The 18057-nt window shown below is 53.6% G+C and overlaps 7 protein-coding genes across 7 annotated transcripts; 3 read left to right on the forward strand and 4 right to left on the reverse strand.

Moving 5' to 3' along the window:
* Positions 1–225: 225 nt before the first annotated feature.
* On the reverse strand, positions 226–1869 carry ubx2 (UBX domain protein Ubx2; the record flags this gene model as incomplete). Its single annotated transcript, XM_064836950.1, has 1 exon — positions 226–1869. The coding sequence occupies one exon, from the start codon at positions 1867–1869 to the stop codon at positions 226–228; it is 1644 nt and encodes a 547-aa protein (XP_064695583.1).
* A 593-nt stretch (positions 1870–2462) lies between these two features.
* LTS14_004249 (uncharacterized protein) lies at positions 2463–3553 on the reverse strand (the record flags this gene model as incomplete). Its single annotated transcript, XM_064836951.1, has 2 exons — positions 2463–3494; positions 3548–3553. 2 exons carry the CDS (start codon positions 3551–3553, stop codon positions 2463–2465), a joined length of 1038 nt encoding a protein of 345 aa, XP_064695584.1.
* Positions 3554–4435: 882 nt separating this feature from the next.
* On the forward strand, positions 4436–5429 carry PRE10 (putative proteasome subunit alpha type-7; the record flags this gene model as incomplete). The annotated part of the gene is made up of 3 exons (XM_064836952.1): positions 4436–4438; positions 4494–4718; positions 4779–5429. The coding sequence occupies 3 exons, from the start codon at positions 4436–4438 to the stop codon at positions 5427–5429; spliced, it is 879 nt and encodes a 292-aa protein (XP_064695585.1).
* Positions 5430–5616: 187 nt separating this feature from the next.
* On the reverse strand, positions 5617–9892 carry LTS14_004251 (uncharacterized protein; the record flags this gene model as incomplete). Its single annotated transcript, XM_064836953.1, has 2 exons — positions 5617–5739; positions 5897–9892. 2 exons carry the CDS (start codon positions 9890–9892, stop codon positions 5617–5619), a joined length of 4119 nt encoding a protein of 1372 aa, XP_064695586.1.
* A 1400-nt stretch (positions 9893–11292) lies between these two features.
* On the forward strand, positions 11293–12024 carry CSH3 (the record flags this gene model as incomplete). The annotated part of the gene is made up of 2 exons (XM_064836954.1): positions 11293–11341; positions 11396–12024. 2 exons carry the CDS (start codon positions 11293–11295, stop codon positions 12022–12024), a joined length of 678 nt encoding a protein of 225 aa, XP_064695587.1.
* A 199-nt stretch (positions 12025–12223) lies between these two features.
* LTS14_004253 (uncharacterized protein) lies at positions 12224–14608 on the reverse strand (the record flags this gene model as incomplete). The annotated part of the gene is made up of 2 exons (XM_064836955.1): positions 12224–14024; positions 14157–14608. The coding sequence occupies 2 exons, from the start codon at positions 14606–14608 to the stop codon at positions 12224–12226; spliced, it is 2253 nt and encodes a 750-aa protein (XP_064695588.1).
* Positions 14609–15494: 886 nt separating this feature from the next.
* Positions 15495–17805, forward strand: LTS14_004254 (uncharacterized protein; the record flags this gene model as incomplete). Its single annotated transcript, XM_064836956.1, has 3 exons — positions 15495–17525; positions 17578–17654; positions 17718–17805. 3 exons carry the CDS (start codon positions 15495–15497, stop codon positions 17803–17805), a joined length of 2196 nt encoding a protein of 731 aa, XP_064695589.1.
* Between the last annotated feature and the right edge of the window lie 252 nt (positions 17806–18057).

An 18057-nucleotide genomic window follows, 5' to 3' on the forward strand; every position in this document is an offset into this window, starting at 1 on the left:
TACAGCTTGTAGCCACCAGCTACCAAGTCAAGCAATATATCACCCATCGTCTTGACGCCGTTGTCGCTCTATTGTGACAATGGTCCCCCCCTCCTTCACCTTCAATGGCAGCGTGGCTCATAGCTGCATCTGCATCATACCCCATAATGATCAACTCTATCCCCTTCTGCACAACATCGCCCGGGTAGTACCAACAAAGCAGGCAGAATCTATAAGACGAGCGTCCTACTCCTCCTCCTCATCCTCACCCTGCGGGAACTCAACCATAACCGTCGCATTCTTCAAGCCCGCCTCCTGAATCGTGATCTCGAGACTCCCTATCAAATTCTTCCCCATAGCAATCAGCTCGAACTCCTTCCCATCCTTGTCCTCAAACGGCGCCGCTTTAAGCCATTCGTAGATCCTGCTTACAGGCTCCGTGAGAGCGAACCTTCTCACCACCCTACCGCCGGAATATCGGAATTGGATGCGTGTGGTTTCTGGGCCCGTCGAAGTGGGTTCTGCGTGTGGGGAAGTGGAGGAGATGCGGGAGAAAGGCGTGTCCGTCGTCTCCTTCCTCGCTAGCGACCCACTCTGAGGCTGGGCGGTACCGTTCTCAGCATGCGACATCACAGGGCCCAGATCCGCAATATCCATAGCCTCTGGCACACTCATCCTCTCCTTCCCTTTCCCATTCGTGTTCGCGGCGTCCGAGCGGGTCAAGGAGTCGGGATCTTCATCCTTGGAGGTTCCGCCATTGGCAAGGGAATTCTGCATTGCCATCTCCAGCATCTCTTCCTCCGTCATCTGCCCAACGTCCTTCTTGCTTTCTTTCCGCTTCGTCTGGACCGGGTTCTTGCGCTCGAGGGAGAGACTGTATCGATCTAGAAACTCGTGCAGATCCATCAAGAAATCCGACGCCTTTGGCGATGGTGATCCAGACCACGTCTTGACTTGCTCGCCAGTCCGAGGGTCCACGATAGCGATGTGAGGGTATGCGTCTTCCGAGTCACGCATGTTGGCGAAGTAGTACTGGATGTACTCGCGACCTCGCGGATCATCCTTGTTGTATTGCAGGAAGATGAAGTGTTCTTGGATGGTATCCCGGATCTCCTTGTTCTTCCAGATATCCCGGTTTAGCACTTGGCAGTCGAAGATCGAAGGGTCTTGCACGTTGACGAGGAGCCACTTCAATCCCTCCTTGCCCTCATCGCGTGCCTCACCCCACGGCAGTCTGCTCATGAGATCGAATGGTGGCTTGAACAGCTCAGCTAACAAATTCGACTTGGATGACTGATCTGATGCACCGCCCGTAGCTCGTGATAATGCTTCTCTTCGCGCATCCGGGTCAGGTTGATCATCACCAGCCCAGATCGAAGCCTCCCGCTGATTGAAGATCCCCGCCTGTCCTCTCCGCGCGCCGCCCATTCTTCTCTGTGCAAGTTGCTCGAATATGGCCGCATTCATATCGTTAGGATCGTCGAAGCCGCCAGGTCCCACCAATGTCTCGGTAGTCCTGGCCATCGGTGCTCGCACGCCTTCTTCATCAAAGTCATCTCTTCCGCCTCCTGGCCCACCACCGCCACCACCAGAGCCATACATCTCTTCCTGCAACCGCCGTGCCATCGCCTCATCGTCATCATATGAGTGACCTCCTGCAGGCGCACTGCCAGTCATTTCCACCTCATCATCCTCGTCGTCGATGTTGATGGGATCATCCCGATTTGACGGTTGGGTGGGTTGTGAGGGCACGGCAGCGCCAAGATCTGGATTGGAGAAGAAGAGGTCGACAGCTTGTTCTACGTTGCCGTCGGTGAGAGTGAGGTAGCGTTGTGCCTTTTCAGGATCACTGCCCGTGAACGCTGTGAAGGCTGCGATCTGGTCGTCCATGATGGTGGGTACCGCAGAGTGTGGCGGACTTCTGCAGTGGTGTGGGAGGAGTGAAGTGGACTTCCTTCGCCTTTTCGGCAGTCCACAAGCGGCTTGTGTTCGGTCAAGAAAGCTTCTCGAAGGCGTGCTCGTGGTCGGGAAGGGTCAGGTGACTGCTGGAATCCACGCAGCTCGGGATTCTCAGGGTGATATCAGTGGGGAAGATAGTGTCAAGCTGCACTAGATCGATGCCCAAAGTCTGTGGCGGAGGAGAAGCTTGAAGCTGTTGTGAAATCTCAAAAACGCGTGCGGGACTGCGCATTGCAGATGTCTCGAAGGCGACCACAGTGACGTAGAGCAGACATTATTCGCTGACTAATCTGCCAAGGCGCAGGGCGATTCACGATTTCACATGTCAAATTGGCAAGATACTGTATCATCGAGGTGAATGCAGCGGCGGGTCAAAGTAAAATCGTCCTGTTCTCCTATATACTCCCTATACATGCTGTGCACACATCGCCCTTCGGGTATATACCTTCACAAGTCCAGACGGAGAAACTTGCCACCAACAACCCCAAATAGATTCCTTGCTCCAAGTGCAGCCAAAAAGTCCGTCACAACTCCATATCCTCATCCAAACCCTCACCCCCACCCTGCACACCCTGCAACTTCTCTCTCGCCACCCTCTCATTCATAGCCTCCCAATCAGCATGATTCCGTATCTGCTCAAACATCCCATACTGATGCTCCTGCTCCTGTTGCTGTTGTTGTTGCTGTTGCTGAATCGCCTGCGCATAACTCGGAGCCTGCCACAACCCTGCCGCGGCCGCATAGACCGGATCCACTGACTGAGCTGACTGGTAGCCATTGCTCATATACGGCTCTGCATTCGCGTCACCGCCACCACCACCGCCTAGTTTCCTCCCTGCTGCTATGGACGCCGCTCTCATCCTTGCTGCTGGAGGCCAGGCAGTCTCTCCGGCCTCCCGGATGGGACTTATGGGTACTGCATCGTTGGGAATGTATGTATCTAGCATATGCTCCTCGTGCCCTGCAAAGCCACGACCGTGCATGTTCTGCTCATACCGCATCCTGGCCTCGTCCTCCTCTTGCTGCACACTGGTAGGTGCCCACTCACCCGTCTGTCCCCGCGAAAACTGTTCCATCGGGTATGAAGGAGGCGCAATCCTCCATAGCTCTAACAATCGCAATCTCTGCTCGTAGTCAGCGTTAGCGAAGAGCTGGATCTGGTTGGGGAGTAAGGTGGAAGGATTGATGGAATGGTCTCGCAGGGTCTGCGCCATGGCTTCGGGCATGTGCAGACCGTCATCGTTGTAGGGAGGTGGTGGGCTGCGGGACGGCTCATCAGATGTTGTATCTGGCCGTAGATGGGCGGTGGGAGTGTAGTGCGTGGATATGTAGGCTATCGGCGCTTCTTCTTGCTTCTCTGAGAGCTGCGGGATGTGTTGGACCTGCACAGGCTCTTGCTGCTGCTGCTGCTGCTGCTGCTGTTGCTGAGCTGCTGCAGCTTGGTATGAAAGCTGCATGTTCTGTGCGAAGAGTTGCGCCAGCTCGTCATGCTGAGTAGAGTTCATGACTGCTTCGTTACGACCAGCGAGGTCTGCTCCTGGCGAGCTTATGCCGCACTGTTGGTCACCAGGTCAGCCACGACTCTCTCAACAGCACAGGGAACTCAGACTTGCATGCGTGCAGGTGTGCTCCGCCTTCCAGACGTCTGCAGAGTAGGACACCGGTGTGTTGTATCGACAGTGTTCGCAGAAATGCACTAGCATCGGCCACCCGTACATTAGACTGTGTCAGTAGCTGTTGTGAGTGTCAAGAAGCCCTATGCTGTCTATCCTCCTCAAAGCCTCGGCAACAAAGAGAAAAGGGAGAAATCAGCAGCTTGTCTCGTGTGTCTGCGCCTGTGACGACTCTCGTGAATGTGACCTCCTTAGGCTTCCTCAACGAGTGCGTCAACGAGGGTAGTAACCCGAGTCAAAGGAGCGGCGGGGAGGCGTATGATCGTCTGGTCTTTCTTTGACAGACAAAGCGGTTTTATTGTAAAAGTACCTAGATTATGTGAAGCTATGTACAGGTGGAAGACGGAAGGAGAATATGGAAATGGAAGACGGTGTGATGAGGAGTTCGGGTAGTGGGTGGTTGTGGGCGCGCTAAGCAGGCACGACTCGAGGTTATTCGTGGGATAGGGAGAGCTTTTTGGGCAGCAAAGCTGATTGAAGTACCTCCTAGATAGCTAGTCATATCGAACGGGAATGGCACCAGTCCCTATGACCATAGACATTCATGTCATGTATCCCGTGTTGATCGACTAATGTTTGAGCGCCACAGCATTTATATTTGTGCCTTGATGGTCAGGCATCTCGGAGCGAGACACGGCCCGATGGTCGCGAGTAGCTCACTAACATACGCGCATAAGCTCGCTGCCTTCAAAGCTCCAGGTCGTTTGCAGTACACAAGATCAAATCCATCTTGCTCCTATCCATACTCACCCGACCAATATAGCCCGATAGATATACCGACCACTGGTATTGCCTGAGCAGCCTCCTTCACAAAGCCATCAGCCATGGTGAGCGAGCCTCATCTTCTGCATGCTCGCCATATATCCTAACACCTTCTTACAGACGTCCATTGGCACCGGCTACGATCTCTCCAACTCCGTCTTCTCCCCCGATGGCCGCAATTTCCAAGTCGAGTACGCAGTGAAAGCCGTGGAGAATGGTGGGACAGCAATCGGTATCAGGTGTAAGGATGGCGTGGTGTTAGGTCTAGAGAAGCTCGTATCAAGCAAACTACTCAAAAAGGACGCCAACAAGCGAATATCGACAGTAGACCGGAATATGGGCGTGGTCAGTCAATCCTCCCACCCAGCATCGAGAAACCTCGTCTAATCCATGTACGCGCTGCAGGTCTACTCCGGCCTCCAACCCGACGGCAAACACTTCGTCTCGCGCGCCCGCGACGAAGCCTCCAGCTGGCGCAGCACCTACAAAGCCCCGATCCCCGTCTCCTCGCTCGCCAACCGCATGGGCTCCTACGTCCAGGCCTACACCCTCTACAACTCTGTCCGCCCCTTCGGCATCACCGCCATAATCGGCGGCTACGACGCCGAGACCGAGCTCTCCGTCGACGGCGCAGTAGGCAGCGGACCTAAAAGCGGCAGTGGGGGCAAGACCAAGGGCGCGAAAGAGGGAGGGCCATATCTGTATATGATTGAACCGTCGGGTACATACTGGGGTTACTATGGTGCTGCGTCTGGGAAAGGCAGGCAGGCGGCGAAGTCGGAGCTGGAGAAGCTGAAGCTTGATCCGAAGGATGGGGAGTGCATTAGTCTGGAGGAAGGGGTGAAGGAGGCGGCGCGGATTATTTACGTGGCGCATGAGGATAACAAGGACAAGGATTTTGAGCTGGAATTGACGTGGGTGAGTTCTGTGGCGGGTCCAACAAAGGGCAGGCATGAGGAGGTGCCGAAGGCGTTGAGGGAGGAGGCGGAGAAGTTGGCGAAGAAGTCGATGGAGGGCGATGAGGACGATGAGGAGGAGGAGAAGATGGAGGAGTAGTCATGGATATTGTGGCAGATGTAAGATATGAAGGCGGGTGTTGAGGCGGTATGATATATATCATATGGATTGTGCGTGGGCATAGCATGGCGTCCGCACGCGTTTCCGAGGACGGACAGCGAAGAGCAAAGCAAGAACTCCGAAATGTCAACCTGACCGATCCCTCCCGCTCCAATCCAATGTCTTGCTACAATTGCGCTTCCGAATTGAGTGGATCATGCGTCACATCCACGGCTACCACTCGTTCATCATGGTGATCATCTTTGTAGACGTACACATGATAGTAGAGATACTCCTTACCGCTGATATGCTACGAATGCTAAACCATATATGTGACCCAAACCACGCTGCGCTATGCAACATGCAGAATCCAAGCATCACTCCACCAAATCAGCTCTTCTCATCCATCAGTTCACCTCTCACTCTACTTGCTGCAACCTCTCCACAATCCCCCTATACCTCCCCACCTTCACAACCTCCGGCATCAGCCCCAACACCTCCCGCAACCGCACAGCCTTGAACGGCAAATCCTCATGCCTAATGGCCTCAAGAACATAGCTCGCCACGGTGTTAATCGACAAGGGAGGATCACGTAGCAAAGCCGCTGCCTGAGCGATTTCGAGCCGCTGTTCGTGCCAGAGATGATGGGCTCGGAGGTTGGGCACGCTGGCTCGGGACTTTCCCGGCTGGATGCGCCAGGAGGTGCGGTATCGGGCTATCCAGGAATCTGCTTGGTCGAGTTCTGAGCATGAGGTATGTTCTGTAGTTATGATAGCAGAAGGTTTGTCTGGGACGATGTTGTCCTGAATGGCGGGCGCGGCTGTCGTGGCATGGAGCTCTGGATCTTTTGATGAAGCGGTCGCATCATCACTACCGAAAGGCAGAGAAGGACATGAAATGCTGATTCCCTGTAACGGCACGACCAATGCTCCAATCGCATCCTGCGTCTCAAGAGCATCATAGAACTCCTCTTCGGCATCATCGTCCAGCTCCTCAGCAGGTGTAGACGTAGAAGCTTTCGCAGCACTCACAGCGCTACCCTTCGGCCTCGCCCTCAACTTCGTCCCATCGCCTAGCACAAGCGGCTCCTTGAGCTCTTGCCACGCCGGTCTTGGCGGCCGGGGATCCATCATTTCTCGTCGGACCTCCAGCTCCCTAAACAGCTGATACCCTGCATAAGCGTCCGAAGCAGAATAATCGCACTGCTCCTGATTCAGTGGCCGGGTCCATGCGCTAACCCTCACATCGTCCTTCTTGAGTGGCAGACGCAAGATCTTCTGAACCTGCACGGCCATGCTAGCGCCTTTCAGAGTCTTGTTGATGTCCGCGCGGTCGAACGTGACGACTTTGTAGAGGTGGCTTAACTCGAATTGAGCGCGGACTTCCGTCCCCAGGTATTCGCGCATACGTCGGGCGTCGCCTTGGATGTTGACGCCTGCTTTTATCGTCCCAGTAGACTCGAGGATGATGCGAAGTGTTGGTGGGACAAGCTGGTCTGGATCATCACTTGGGAAGCGAGCGATGTGAATCAGGCAGATACGATCCTCGCAGGCAATCTGTATCAAAGCGGCGTTGCGTTTGGCGTGGGAGTTCTTGTTGGCTGTGCTGTCCCATTCCATGTCGAAGCCGATAAGTGGTTTGCCAATGAAGTGCTGGAGCTCGCGCTCGGCTTGCTGAGCATTTGTACAGTAGTGTACAGATGGTGACCTGCCCTTGTCGTCTTTGTAAAGTCTGTAGGACCAGTAGGCTGCATTACTGCTAGGGGAAGCGAGAGCAGCTTCGCGGTACGCTGAGTCTGGTATGCGGAATCGAGGTTGGGAGGTCGATTCAACGTCGTCGACACCACCGTCTTGTTCGCCTGGCTTAGTGGAGTTGCCTGGGTCGCTCATGTCTGGAGCTGAGCCGATCGGTGTCGACCCGTCTTTGCTAGCTTTGAGCCCTGGACTAATTGATGGGCTGCGATTCGACGAGGTAGACAAAGTGTCATTGAGTGATCCTGATATGGTTGTCTGCTGCATAGCTGACTCAAGACCATCCAAACCAGCCATGTCATCGGAGACGTTCCCCAACATCAATCCAGGATTTGACGAAGAGCGGCAGCCAGACGAGAACGTCCTCCGGAAAGCACTCCTGGTCCCGTTAGGATATGTAGATGCGGATGTCCTCACTATAGAGGCCCTGGTTGGAGAGCGACGCACGACAGCATTGGCTGATGTCGTGGGGCCTTTGCTCGTTGCATCAGCCAGCACAGACTTGGCTCCGGTCGACCTTGCAGGGAGATCCTCGTTATTCGGTTGGCGCGCCAGTTCCCGATTTCTTTGCAAGTTTGATAGATTAATACTGCCTACTTTCCGACGAAGTGACTCTGTCTCAGCAGCAACCCAGACCTTCTCTGTGCCTTCTGGCAAGCGTAGAAGGCGTCGCTTGAGCTCTGACAGATTGCGCTCCATGGATCTGAGAGGTAGACCAAATGCAGTGGCTCTATGGGCCGTGGTGGACTCTGTGCTATTTATAGCGGTGGATGCTTTTGGCGGCTCGGACGAAGCGCGCGCTTCCATTCTTCTCACGCGCCTCGTTGACCGTGTAGGAGAGACTGCTCGCGCGAAAGAACTGCTGCGATTCATCCTCTGCACTCCGAACTTCTTGAGCAGCCCACGTTCTTCCACGCGCGCAATGTCGATACGTTCCTTGATAATGGCATCAGCTTCGTCTTCCAGACCAGGCTTTGTGAGACCAAGATACTGCTGAAGCCAAACACGTTTCCGCACGTTCTCCTTGTACTCGTCAAGTCGTTGGTGTGTCTGGCGAAGATTTCGCGTGTATTCTTTGCGTGTTGAAGCTTGATCCTCGAAAGATACGTCACTCTCTGCATTCACGAATGCTGACTTGGCGACTGCTTGAATCCACATGCGGCCAGCTTGCTCAATGCGCGATTGTGCCTCCAATGAAGCCACGAAGACTTCCTTTTCCACAATATTGTCAGACAGCAACGCTTCGAGTGCGGCGATGTCACGTAACCTGGCGAAGAGCCCTATCAGGCTACTCAGACTCGTCCGAGTCGTCGACAGGTCAGCGTACTGCGCTTGGAGCGAGGCTACTACAGTCTCGTCCTGTTCACGGTCCATAGATTCCTGTAGGCTCTTCATCTCGCCTTCGACCGCTCGGCTTTCCTGTCGGACGGGTAGATCGTTGGCGACGTAGTGAAGTACGTCCGCAGTCTCCATCTTCGTCTGCGTCTGATCAATCCGATGATATCTCGACTGGGTCCTGGATTCATGCGCTGCGTTCGAAAAGTTGGAGACTTTCTCTTGCATCGCGTTTCGGAGGGACTGAAGCGACTGTCCCTCCTCTTCGTGCTTCGCAACCAGTGCCTGTTGACACTCGTCCAAGCGTCGGAAAAGTTTACCTCTCGAAACAAGAACTATAGGATTGATCTTGTTCATTCCGTCAGAATGTGTATTCAATGATCCTCTCCTGTTGATAACAGCAAAAAGAGCCCTCTCCATGGAGAAGATAGGATTGTAAAATTCTCGAACAGCCTCAATAAGCTCATTGTACACTTTACGATAATCCTCATAGGTCGCTCGCTCGTTCTTGCGGATCTGTCCTTGCCGCCTTTGCTCCGCCAGCTGTAGACTGAGCGACATCTCAAGTCTCTTTTGCTGGGCTGCCAAGTCTCGCTTATGCTCCTCGTCCTGTGTGTTCATGTCTTGCTCCAATTCCGCCGCTTTGTTCTTGAAGTGGTCTGACAACTGCGTCAAAGATGCCACTTGCCCCCTCAACCGAGACATGGTGGTCTCGCTTCCCTCTAGCACTTTTTTGCGTTGCTCATCTAGGGCACGGGTGTGGTCCCGTTGTTGATGCTCCTTGGAAGCGCAAGCTTTTCGAAGGTCAGCCTCAAGATCATCCTCACGAGCCTGCGCCCTCTTCCTTAGGTCTTCGAGAACCTCAAGAGCCTTCTTGTGCTTCAACGCGACCTGTGCTTCCTTGGCCTTCCAGTGATCTTTCTCTTTGCCCAAATCAATCATCTTCTGGCTGTCGGATGCTATACGAAGGGGCGTAGGAGTGTGATACGGGTTGTCGGACAGTGTCGTTGCCTTTGGCGAGGTGGCCGGCTGTTGGTAAGGCCTGGATGCTGGTAAAGCCCTTTGTGCATATCGTCGAGTCTGGGTGGATCGGATACCACAGGTAATGCTATTCGGCGCAACTCGGGTCGAGTCTGGATTGCGAGGTGCGCTTCCGAACACGATTCCTCGAGATCGATCCCACCGTTGGTCGATAGGTCGAATGGAAGGGAGACGAACAATTACATCCGGGCCGTCATTATACTCCCCATCCTCATTGTCATGAACAGTGGTCGTGCTGTGTGTGTCCATGCTGCCGGCGGTTCGAGCCATTACCAACCGTGTAGTCGCTGTTGCTACCGCCGCTGTGTTTGCGGTGACGGCACGCTGTGGCGGCATTGCGATCCATTGCATAGGAAGAGTAGTATATGTATAGAGCGACTTGTGTTCACCACAACTAGGCGGCAATGCAGGTCTTGGAACGAATAGAAGCTCGACTTCACTGAATCTCCGCCTGCTTGCCGATTTAGGCTTTGATAGTGCAAGGCGGCAGGGCGGATCTCGCCGTTCCGAGCACGTCTGCACGTGAGTCGATTGACTCGTGTTCTGTATAGCAACTCGACTTCTTCGGTAAGGAAAGATTATCTTCTTGACAATCACAACAATCAGCATGGCATCGCAGCTACTACCGTTGGAGCTTATAGACCGATGTGTTGGCTCGCCGATTCGGGTCATCATGAAGACTGACAAGGGTATGATCAAACGCTCTATTAGGCAAACGAACAACATGCTGATGAGAAGCAGAGTTCAGTGGCACATTACTTGGCTTTGACGACTTCGTCAGTATGTATCGAACTTAAGTCTCTCGGTTCAATGGCCTTGTGGGCTAAAATCCACACAGATATGGTCCTCGAAGATGTTACCGAATTGTATGTCTAGGATGCATCTGCCTATGCTCTCTACAGCTCCCTGACTCCTGTGATAGTGACTCCTCAGGCGTTGGTACTAAGCTTCCGAAAATTCTGCTCAATGGCAACAATGTCTGCATGGCAAGTACAGGGACCTGCTATGTGCTTCTCCAGTATCTAGCTAATGATAGCGTAGCTCATACCAGGCGGCATGCCGGAGGGGACTGAGGATTGAGACTATCCCTGTCCTCGACGACGGAACTCCAAGACCACTAAGACCTTGTACCTGGGCTGGAAAACGAGAATCTCATGCTGGAGCAGCACCCGCTAAGAGGCTTCGACTACGCAACGTATGTCAACTTCATATGCTGTCTGCGTGAACAGCCATAAGATCGTAATGATACCACGGGTGACGACGACGCGGCGCACGATCGAGGACATGATCAGACGCGAATCATCATGGTCCTGCTTAGGTCGTAGACTGAAGAGGGTCAGCCATTGCTATGGGGCTGACGGAGTAGACTAGAGGTCATAAACCCAAGCACATATCACAGATCTGCCGCCTGCGCTACTGTGTAACGCAGACATCTCCACTGTCACATACCTGCATCAATCTGTTCTTATAGTCTAGTGAATTGTTCTCATCGCGATTTCGTGACATCCAAGCTTTTTGGGCTCCGAGCCTTCAGCTGAAAGCCGCGTCCGAATTTCATTGCCTTTTGCGAGAAACCACAACGACGTTCGACAGCGTCTGCAACGATCAACATATGCGGCAAGCTGGGATGTGGAACATACTGCAATATCAGTCCTGAACACTCCATCGCTGCAAGTCGAGACACATCACGTTCGGCACGACACCCTGTTCGCAAGCTACCCACCACAACCGCAACGATGCCACTCAAAGGCACCTCACCATTCGCAACCTTTCTCATCGTTGGCCGTGAGACTTATCGTACATGGTGAAGTCCTCCAGCACACTAACAATCCTGTCTAGCAACATGCTTCTTCCTCGGCATCCTCTTCGCACTCTTCCCCTACGACTACCACGTCCTCTGGACAACGCCGACAGCTTACAAACACGCTTCTGACATGACGATCCCACCCTTGACCCAATACTTCGCCCTTCAGGAGAACCACCTGAAGTTCCTGCACGCCAGTCCACCTCTCATCAGCCGCATCCTACACATCGTGATCGGAACGGGCCTACTAGGTTTCATGATGAAGCTCTACAAACCCAGCGAAGCGAATATGCTCTTCGACGGCGCGAGCCTGGTGTTGTATATGTGCGGCATCGCAGTCTACATTGCCAACATCGTGAAGGGACTACGGACCGTGACGGCCGGCGCTTATGGTGCAGATGGCCTGCCAACGGGTGCGACAGTCAATGACGGAGACATTATCGGCAGGGAGGATAGTCTGCGGGTCTTGGCTGCGAGTAATACCATCTTGGCGCTCGTGCTGGCGGGTGTCTTAATTTTGCAGGCAGGGCAGTGGTATGCGCAGCGGAAGGAGGCGGAGGAGATGGAGGCTATGGACAAGAAGGATAGTGATGATCGGAAGGCTGCGAGACAGGCGAATCATTCGCATTCGTCTGGTGGGGGCAATGGGAAGAAGAAGCAGTAGTTGGCTGGCACGACTAGCTTGATATCTCTGGGGAATGAATATCATGACTTTTAGATCGCCAGTCTTCATGTCTTATAGATGCTTCACGTCTTTTAGATGAAATGCGGCACGCCGGCTACCTCACCCTAGGATAAGCTAATATGTCAGAATGACTCCTGCATGTCAAGCGACCATCTTCACGCAAGCACATCTACCAGGACTAACTGTGAACCTCAACCACATCTCCACTCCTGATCATGTTACTCTTCGATCCACTTGCCAAGGCGGTGTGTACACCGAACAACACCCTCCCACCAAACCTCCTCGTCTTCGCAAGAGTGACGAAAGGTTCCTGATTGCGCTCTCCACTGATCTGATCAATGCAGACCATCTGACAACGCCTACAGCCTTCAAGAAAGTCCAGAACAGGTCCGTCTTCACTGCCGACTTTCATTCCCGACCAATAGTCTTCGGCCCACGGGCTTTCATTAATAGACAGAGATGCTGGTCGTTCGGACAGGATGATGTTAGCACGGAACGCGGATTGGTGAGCTGCCTTGCCACCTTTGGCCTTGATCTGCTCATTGAGTCGGTTTAGCGAGGATCGGGAAATGGTCAGGATCGGGGACTCGTTGCTCAGACGTATTGGCCGGGGTATCGAGGTCGACCTTACTCCAGTCTGCAGATGCGCCTTGCTATGTCTTGTCGAGGCTGCAGTGCCGCTGGAACCTGGGAACCTGGCAAGAGTGCATGGTACGTCAAGCACTCCGCTGAGAAAGTCTGCGATCACAGACGAGCTATATGATCGTGCCTTGATCGGGTCACCACAGACTATAGTGTCTATATGCGAAAGGTCAAGCGCTTCCAGATAGCTTGGATCCTGGGAAAGAGGCACAGTGATTTTCTGCTTGGCTCCTGGTCCACTGAGACACAATTGACCAGCCTTGAAGTCGAGCACTGGTCGTATCAAAGCCATTCGAGGATACTGCTTCTGGGACAATACTTTGCCAGTGATTTGGTGTACGATACACCATTCTCGATCCCACGCTAGGCCTTCTCGTCGGACCTCCCACCTCATATTATCGGGAATCTGCCAGCCTCCACAACTTTTGACCGGATACACAGTCAAGCTTTCAACGTGCCATGTGGGGGTTGGTCCAGCGGCTGTCGATGACCACTCCCTCATCGTTGAGTTTCGATCAACAAAGAACTCATCCATGAAGACCAAGAAACGTTCAACGTCTGATCTTGTGCTCATGGCGCCCAGACTAAGTCGAACAACACCCGTGGGCTTGCCATTCCTGATATCATCCTCTCCACCACACCGCTGCCCCGCAGAAAAATTCTCCTTCATCTCCCATGGCTCGAGTCCTAATGCCTGTGTCACCCCGCCAGGATTACAGACACCGCCAGTCCGTAAGTGAATGTCCTTGATTACGGCCAATTTCTCGACCTCCGACGTGCTTACCCATGTACCCTTGCTGTCTTTGATATTGAATGCTACCGTGGGACCTTGTGTACAAGGCTCGTCGTAGGATGACTCGGGATGCTTGTAAATCGTACAGACATGCTCGCCGGTACCATGTTGGAGTGCTGCCAGTCCTTCGTAAAGTCGGTTGGCCAGATCTAATGTATGCTTTGCCACTCGGTCTTGGGAGCCGTACAGGTTCCAATGCGTCTCTATGGCAGACTTCAGAGCAAGGATGCTGTGTATAGGCAGTGTGCCGTCTTCCAGCCTTTCGTGCAAAGGCCCGGCTTTCTTGGCATGCCATTGCTCTTTCAAGCAGACTACCATTTCAACGGTGCCGCCGCCGAAATATCGACGCCTATCAAACAGATGAGCTGCATTCTTTCGGACAATGAGAGCACCCAGGTCCGGAAACCCAAAGATCTTGTTGAAGCTGAGAGTCGTAAAATCAGGGGCGCTACTGGCATCGCTTAGATCAAGAGCAGATGTAGAGACAAAAGCGGCCGCGTCCAGAAGTGTGTAGGTCCTTCCATAAAGGGATTCGCGAGCCCTTCTGCACCAGCGGAGTGGCAGTCTACGACCATTCATGTTCGATTGAGCCGGGAAAGTGAATAATGCAGACATATCGTCCGCGTGAGAGTCATTCTCTAGCCAGCAGTGTACTTCCTCGTAACACTCTACGCACTTATGGTGCACTGCATGCTCTCTCGCGCCCACAGCGCTGGTGTGAGAGTCTACATGATATGCGTACCGGAATCCTCCTTCCTGCTCTCTCATGGCCTCAGCGACCAGCTTGATGCCAGCAGTAGCGTTGGCCACGAAAATTAGATCGAAATGCAATGGGTCGGCTCTGAAGTACCGCAGTGCTTCTAGACGAACAGAGTCGACCATCTCCGTTGCGTTTCGACTTGATGGAGAAGCAGAGTGCGGGTTGGCGAGAAGACTGGACACCATATCTTGATGGAACCTATCAAGTAGGGACTTGGGATACAGTGTAGTTCCGGCGTGGTCGAGGTAGAGGCTATCTTTCAGCATTGGGTATTGGATCGTCCGCATACGCTCAATATAAATGTCGTACTCCCCCAAATTCGCATCAATCGGAAGATCGCTGAACGAGTAGATCGTGTTGTCGCCCATTGTGACCACACCCGATCCAACTGGCTTTAGTTCAACCATAATCATCAAACAGTAGCCAACATCCTACGGCGGTCAATACCAGCGTCATCTGGACAGAGTCGCCGCTACAATGTTGACGAGGTCGGAGCACAATGAGAAAGCCCAAACCAAAAGGCTCCATGATGAACAAAATATTTGTTGTTTTCCTTATCTGTCGGCCGCCTCCGAGGCAATCCGCCACGTGATTGTAGGGCTGAGATCGGGGACGATCCTGAATGGACTACGACAGTCGTCTCTGCTCGGTGACTTTTCACCGACAACCAGATCCTGATTCATGGTCGAGTCATGACCATACAACTGTAAGGACCACGCTTGAGCACGGTGCTGCGATCAGACCATCAACACGCACGATACGAAATGCCTTTGGTCCGCACTGGCTCTCCGCACCACTCTTCGCTACTTTGCTCCGCTTTCGTGAGCATATAGCCCACAGCGGATCTGTGGATGATATACAAGCCGCATCTGCATGGTCTCGCGTGGCAATAGAGTGAACCATGCCCCCCCCGCCACGTCTGGACAAGGCGTGAAGGATACGGTTCGATCCCTTGAGCCGCAGGCAAAACGGCATATAGAATGTATGTCAGATTAGCCGCGATCGTGTACCTGAAGCAATTCAACCGGATGCAGGGGTTGTTGCAAGGACTTTGATGGATACCGTCCGGTTGTTCATCTATGGAGATTGGTGTGAGCAGCATGAATGACACGCTAGTACACAGATCTGCTTGATGACATTGGGGCAACCCCATGGAGTATAATAAGGACGCCCGCATCCTTCACAAGCATGTAAGACAGGCATTCTTTGTTCTTGGCAAGGCTTCATACCGTCTTCCTTCCAAACATTCACGGCATGGGTCTCAATACTCTCGCTCTTGCAGCAGCGCTGGCCGCCAGTGCCACAGCACAGTGGGGTCATGGCGGTCACTTCGGTGCTCCTCCAGGCTACGGCGGACAAGGTTGGGGTGTACCAGGGGGCTACGGTAACTCGCCTGCGCCTGCGCCTGCTGGAAACCTCTCCAACTCCCAGACGTCCCTCACGCTTATCTATCAGAACAACTTCAATGCTTCTGACGATGCCAACCATATTGGCGCCATTGTTTTGGATTCCCAGACCTTGACGGCGGGCGCCACTGCTTGCCAGGCCATTGGGGAGACTCTACTCACCCAGGGTGCTCTCCAGAATCACAGCAGCGACTTTGTTCATTCGCTGTCCTACCTCGAGTTCTCCGGCCAGGCTGCTCCGGGGCAGCAGTTCTTCATCCAGAACGGTGTCGTGTCTGTGAACCAGGCTGCCAAGACCCTAGTCTACCCACCTAAGCCATATGGCAACACCAGGCTACCAATTCTTTGCACACAGTCAAGCAACCAGAACGGTGCCAGCAATGCCGTAGCTACAGCCACCAATGAGCTGACGATCGCCTCCAACGGCAACAACTACGTTGGTTTCAGGAACCAGAAGTCTTTCCGCTTTGTTGGCGTCCCCTACGCTAATCAGCCTGCACGATTCGAGTACTCGACTATCTATAACAAGACCGGCCAGACGATCCAAGCTACCACCTACGGCTCAGATTGTGCCCAGGCATACGATGCAGCATCTGCTGAGAACTGCTTGTTCATCAACATTCAGACCCCATACATCCCCAAAGCTGGCTCCAACAAGGGTCTCAAGCCTGTGCTGTTCTCGATCCACGGCGGTGGCTTCACTGGCGGTAACGGCGGTGCAAACAGTGGCCTCGATTCGGGCAATTTGGCTTCCCGCGAAGACATCGTAGGTGTCGAAATCAACTACCGTCTCTCCACTCTTGGCTTCCTCGCTATTCCCGGCACCGACATCAGGGGCAACTTCGGTATTGGCGACCAGGTTGTTGCACTTGAGTGGGTCAAGAAGAACATTGCAGCCTTCGGCGGTGATCCAAACCACGTCACCATCATTGGCGAGTCTGCTGGCGCCGGATCTGTTCGTGCCCTCCTTGGCTCGCCACCGGTCATCTCTAACAACCTCATCGTTGGTGGTGTTGCACAGTCCAACCTGGGCGGAGGTGTCGATCTTGGTCTGACTGGCAACTACGGTACCACATACTCCAGCTACCTGACGATCAACCAGTCATACGCACAGGCTGGTCAACAAATCTTCCAGGAGGCGGGATGCAATCAGACCACGCTTGCCGACCAGATCAATTGCCTCAAGGCAGTTCCTGCATTGACCCTTGTCAATCTTGCAACGGTTGCGCGATACGTTGTGCAGGACGGCACGATTGTCAACACCGAGCAACTCGACGTTACCAACAAGAACGGTAGCACCGCTGACGTCAATGTCATCTTCGGTACGACCGAGAACGACGGTGCTTCTTTCTCCACGTACCCCAAGGTCACTGTCACTTCCGAGCAGCAAGGTCTTGAGCTAGGTCTTGGTATAAGTGCTGCCTACGCCCAGCAAATCATCGACAGTGGCCTGTTCCCCTTCTATGACACGGGCAACCTCACCCTCGATTCCTTCAACGTGACTCAGCGTGTTGCCACTGACAACACCTTCCGTTGCATCGACGAAGCTACCGTCTACGCCGGTGCCACCTCAGGAGCGTTCAAGAGCGCGTACTACTATACCATTACCCGCACTTACCAAGGCTACGACCCCAACAACCTCGGTTTGAGCGGTCTGTCCCGAGGCCCAGTTGAGCCAGGTTTCCCATACGGTGACCCAGATCTGCCATACTTCCGCCTCCACGGCGCTGACCTTGGCTTCACCTACGGCCTGGACCCTCTGCGCGATGCCGACGACCTCAAGGCCGTCCAGCTTATTTCTGGATACTACGCACAATTTGCCAAGAACGGCAATCCCAACCCCAACCCACAGTACCTCCAAGTCCGTGGCTATACCAATGTATGTCATTAACACCCGAGACGTAGCCTCTGTACTTGCTAACACCCATCAGACCACTCAGGGTGTCCGCGAGTCAGGCCCATGGCTGCCTGTCAACAGCAAGACCGGCCCGACCAAGAAGCTGGACTGGTGAGTCGCAATAGAGTGTATTCAACCGTAGGATATTGACCATTAGACTGACACTCTTGACAGGCCTTCTCCTACAGTGACATTCCCTGACCTTGCTCAGTGTGCGTTCCTCAACTACTCCATCAACTACTACTTAGAGGGAGGCATCTAGGCGTATATGGACCCAGCCACAAAGTCATGAAGTAGTATGATGTACATATGTAGCTAAGGTAATGTCAAGACATGGTACCATGGCGATGATAGCCCTTAAGCCACCTTCCGTATTGATGATGTGCTTTTGCTCCAGCTGGAATCGCCACGAAAACGCCTCGGTTGCAACGTGATTCCTCCGCTCCAAGCAGGATCCCAACCTAAACATTCGAGCGATACTGGAGGCCGTGGATGGTGAGATGACTCGACAGAG

This window comes from Recurvomyces mirabilis, assembly GCF_035927965.1.
Source record: "Recurvomyces mirabilis strain CCFEE 5264 chromosome Unknown scaffold_9, whole genome shotgun sequence".
Taxonomy (NCBI): Eukaryota; Fungi; Ascomycota; class Dothideomycetes; order Mycosphaerellales; family Teratosphaeriaceae; genus Recurvomyces; species Recurvomyces mirabilis.